At 33.4% G+C, this 4,869-nt stretch overlaps 1 protein-coding gene and 1 long non-coding RNA gene across 2 annotated transcripts; both read left to right on the top strand.

The window, feature by feature from the left end:
• The first annotated feature begins 1,212 nt into the window (after positions 1 to 1,212).
• Positions 1,213 to 3,126, top strand: LOC127719023 (uncharacterized). The gene is made up of 3 exons (XR_007990107.1): positions 1,213 to 1,357; positions 1,671 to 1,752; positions 2,394 to 3,126. It is a non-coding gene; the product is annotated as an uncharacterized LOC127719023 (long non-coding RNA).
• A 2-nt stretch (positions 3,127 to 3,128) lies between these two features.
• On the top strand, positions 3,129 to 4,570 carry LOC127718986 (uncharacterized). The gene has a single exon (XM_052225066.1). The coding sequence runs from the start codon at positions 3,378 to 3,380 to the stop codon at positions 4,512 to 4,514; it is 1,137 nt and encodes a 378-aa protein (XP_052081026.1). The 5' UTR covers positions 3,129 to 3,377; the 3' UTR covers positions 4,515 to 4,570.
• Positions 4,571 to 4,869: the final 299 nt, after the last annotated feature.

Here is a 4,869-nt window from a genome sequence, read left to right as displayed (position 1 = left end):
TTTTGGCACATGCCTGCGGAGGGTATGAATGTTTTGTCAAAAGCAGAATCGTTTCTTCTCGGGAGGCATTGAACACCTGACGTTATACCCTTTCAGATAACCAGTTTACTCGCAAATACAACTTATAACTTCCATGTGATGCAAATTAATATTATGCATCTCAAAGAGGATTGTTTTTAAACCTTTTTTAGTCTTCTTAGTCTTTTCCATGGTTTATTATTGATATGACTGTGGATCGAATAGAGACAAAAACTTGGGGCCAGGGCATGTTGTCAAACGATGACCGATAAAAAATAGAAAGAAAAAAAACAGAAATAAAATTATAAAAAAATCAGTATAGAACTTAATTTTACATTAAATTAATTGATTTGCGACATGTAAAATATTTAGTTTGTCTGATCACTTTATATATATAACATGATCATAAAAAAGTAGTTTCGGAAATTTGAAAAAAACCGGTTCAGATTCTTGAAGACATCTTTTAGGACAACCACAAAAGGAAAGCGTCTTATAGTTACCAGCAGTACTTTAGACCCGATCTACTTAGCTCAACTTTAGAGAATAGCTGTCAAAGGATTATTAATTTCGGTTGTAATTCAAAAGGGTATGTTGATTATTTTACTTATCAATTTATCTCAACAGAAATATGCGGGGTTCCGTACAGTTTTTCATATTTAAAATATTAATCTTCTCACGGTAGTATTTGCACGATCATTTCAACTTAAAAAGCTTGCATCAATCCGTTTGAAAACTAAATTATACCAAAAATGAATTGGTATCTTTACCAGAAATGTCCTTATTTTACAGTTGAATATCAATATTGCCGGGCGATGAAAAAGAAAAGAAATTTACGGGGTATGAAAACTACTTGTACTAGGAAACTTTTGTGTGTTTCTTTTCTATAACGATATATTATGAATATATACATAAAAATAAACAGTGAAAAGATCACAATTTATCCTACAATTTGAAGTTTATGTTAAAACAGTATTATAGTTTCTTAGGTGTCGTATGCTGAAGAAACTTTTCTAACGTACTGTTGAATTTAAGTACCTGTAAATTAACGAATTATAAACAGTTGACGGGATAGTCGTGGGGATAAGGTAGTCATGATGGCAGTACGGAGATGCCAAGTTCGAATCTCAAATTTTTTTTTGTAATTTTTTTTTTTTTGCATTAATGCATAAATACTTTTTTAATATTGTCATAACGTGTTGAAGAATGATTTTGAATGATGAAGTTTTTTTTATAGATATTTACTGAAGAGCAGTATACATGGTATTTTGAATAGCGACATTGTACTTCACCAGTATGTACTAGCAGTTGTCACTTACATACTTAATGGTCCCTTAATAAGGTATTCCTTATTTTTAACTGATTCATGTCTTAAAGCATTTGTGCTCGAATAAACAGTTTAAACCTATGTTTGAATGATGATTAATTGATAACATTGTATTATCAGGCACAGAAACAAAAAGACTACTTTTTGACAGTTTATAGTGTGCGGCTATAGAAGTAATAATCTTTTATCTTTAAATTGAGAAATGGTTATTAATATTTTTATAGTAATTTTTATAAACTTTCTCACATAAAATGTTTACTTAATACCCTGTCATATTTAGTTCAAAATAAGTATACATTATTTTGATAATCTTCATTTTTTTCAACAGATTTTAAGCTGGCTTAAACAATGCAAGTGTATGCTGGGTCAAAGGAATATGTCGGTTCCTGATAGGAACTCATGACCTTAAGGTGAGTCTAGGGTTAAAATAAATTGACTGCGTGTTTTAACTTCTAGTAATTATGATAAACGTATCTTGATGAGAGCATGCATTATCTACATTTCGAGAAGACTTAGAGTTTTACATATTGAGTAGACATTATTTTGTTGAATATTATATGTTTCCCTCTGTTTGTCTTTTGTGTGTGTGTGTTGTTATAGGGGTGGTGGTTTGCTGTCCCATTAATGTTTATCCGTTACATCTTTGTATTCATGTTTTAGGTTGTAATTTTCTAATATAGGAAGACTTTAAGATTTATTAATTATTATTAACTATCCGTAATTTTGATACTGACTTAAACACTTTTGTCCGTTTAAACGTTAAACGATAATTAAGTATATAAACAATCAGGGTTGAATATAGCATATTTCAAAACTGATATTTCGTGATGGAATTTGCATGTAAATTAACAAAAACGTAAACATACACACACACACGTGCGCAGACAAATACACACAACTAAACTAAGAAACATACGCACCATGATATTCTCAGACTAAAACATTTTACGATATTGTATTTTATAATTTTAAATCACACTTCGGATATTCTGTATGTTATTCTGATTTACCTCATGCTATCTGTTGAAATATTTCCATTTCTAATTTTCAGAGAATGTCAACGCCCAGAAACTATACTTGCATTTTGTGTTCAAAGAGACCAAAAACCAGAGACAGGCGGAAACTCATAGGACCCAACAATAAATCACTGCGTAAATGTTTACAACAAAAGTTTTTCATTGAACAGGACAAAATTAATCACACTAACAGTGTTATATGTAATAAATGCAGAATACGATGCTCTCGAGAAATTGACACAAATGTAAGATGCCCCATACAAACTACAATATCTGAATTAAATAATGATGACACGGAGTACGTCCCTCCAACAAAATATGCTAGATGTCATCCATGTAAATCTCCGCCAAGTATCGCACTGCCTATACCATCAGCTGGAGGTGGCCATTCGCAGTGTGTTGTGTGTAAACGCCGAGGCCCAAAGCTAGTAGTCGTCCCAACAAACGCTAGATTTAATTTATTTTTGGATAAACTCATTGTTCTCACAGTTGGTGCCAGATGTTGTCCAGGTCACTTGTGCAATGAAATATTTTTACCTGATGCACTTGACAGAATTTCATATTCGCAGTCTTCGTCCATTTTCAACCGTACTGACTTAATGGACCTTATTACGCAAATCCGAGATATGGCATTGAGAGGAAGCAAGCGGCGAATTGATTTTGATACAGAAAATGCACTTACAAGCTCAGACATTTTAAATCTGACAGGCCTTTCTAAGGAAAACTTTAATGACCTATGTTCAATTGTCCAAAAGGGTAATTTACGGGATTCTCAGACTCGAAGTGTTCGGACATGTATTGGAATATTTCTGACCAAATTGAAGTCTGGTTTATCCAATAAACTTTTATCAACACTTTTTAATCTTGGTAAAGATTCTGTTAGACGTGCTATTGCATCAGCTAGAAAATTCTTGTCTGACAATTTTGTTCCCTCTAATCTAGGATTTAATCATATAAGTAGGGAAGAGGTTATAACATCGCATACTCGACCTCTAGCACAATCACTGTTTGGAAAAGGAATGTATCCAGCAATTATAGTCGCAGATGGCACTTATATTTATATCCAGAAAAGTTCACAATTCAAGTTCCAACGTAAATGCTATAGTATGCACAAACATCGACCATTGGTTAAACCAATGGTCTTTGTAACAACTTCTGGTTACATTATAAGTGTAATTGGACCGTACTTTAGCGACGGCAAAAACAACGATGCACAAATAATGAAGCACATCATTCAACATGACATTGAGGAATTTAAAGAATGGGTGACTGAGGATGACATTATGATTGTCGACCGGGGTTTCCGAGATGCACTTGACTTACTGCAAGAAATGGGTATCCAAACAAAAATGCCAGCTTTTAATAAAAAAGGGGAGTCTCAACTTCCAGTTGAAGACAGCAACGTAACAAGACTAGTTACAAAAATCCGTTGGGTGGTAGAGTCCGTGAATGGCCGCATTAAGTCATGGAAATATCTAGATAGAGTTCTACCAAATAGCCAGATTCCATTTGTATCTGATTATGTCAATATTGCCTGTGCAATCATGAATAAATATTGGCAAGAACTAAATACAGGGGACTCAGAACAAGATGAACAATTGGCGTCTAAAATGCTTTATCTTTCAAAGCAAAAGAACTTACTCCATGAGAAAATAATAGAGGAAGGCCTTGACAAACGTTCTTGTAAATGGCAAAAGATTGATGCTTCATCCGCCCCTACTTTTCCCCGTTTATCAGAAGAAGATATAAGAAATATTACTGTTGGAGTCTACCAACTAAAACTTGCTCCAAGTTATACAAGAGAACACCTAGATGACGATGGTAATTATGAAGTTTTTACATGTGACCATGAAGAGAATCTTTTGTGTGCTAAAATTCAATCAAGACATATATCATCAAAATGCTATCGTGTATGGGTTAAATATGATGACATTAGTGTCGTGGGTTGGTATTGCCAGTGCAAAGCCGGAAGTCGTGTTGTAGGAACCTGCTCTCATGTTACGGCCTTAATTTGGTATCTTGGTATTGGAAAGTACACGGATAGAATTTTTGAAAACTGTCGTGATTGGAGCAAATATCTTCTTGATGCTCGTAACCTGCCAGATCCAGTTACTGTTGACGAAAGTGACAACGAGGAAGCAAATGATGAAGAGTGAATGACGTGAAAATTCATTATTTGTTTTTTAATTTGAAAGAAATGACAAAACGTTTAATTCCTTGTTGAACCATACAGTGTATATCATTTGATATGTCTGGAAATGTTTTTACCAACTGCTTCCTCCGACATTGTACAGAATTGAAAGATTAGTTGTTAATTTGCTTGGTTCCTTTTTATCTAAAATCGTACTTCTACAAAATTATGTCTGTCATCAGTAAATGTCTTATGTAAAAGTGTACTTTCCGGTTTTATGTATTAGTGTATATGAAAAAAAAACAATCCGTGTTCTTTAAAACTTACAGAAAGATAGTTCAATGCACGGGTTAAAATAACTGAATCCATTTCTTTTATAT

The sequence above is a fragment of the Mytilus californianus genome, unplaced genomic scaffold, assembly GCF_021869535.1.
Source record: "Mytilus californianus isolate M0D057914Y unplaced genomic scaffold, xbMytCali1.0.p SCAF_10, whole genome shotgun sequence".
Taxonomy (NCBI): domain Eukaryota; kingdom Metazoa; phylum Mollusca; class Bivalvia; order Mytilida; family Mytilidae; genus Mytilus; species Mytilus californianus.
Note: the sequence above shows the minus strand (reverse complement) of the source record. Positions and strands in the feature narration are given on the sequence as shown.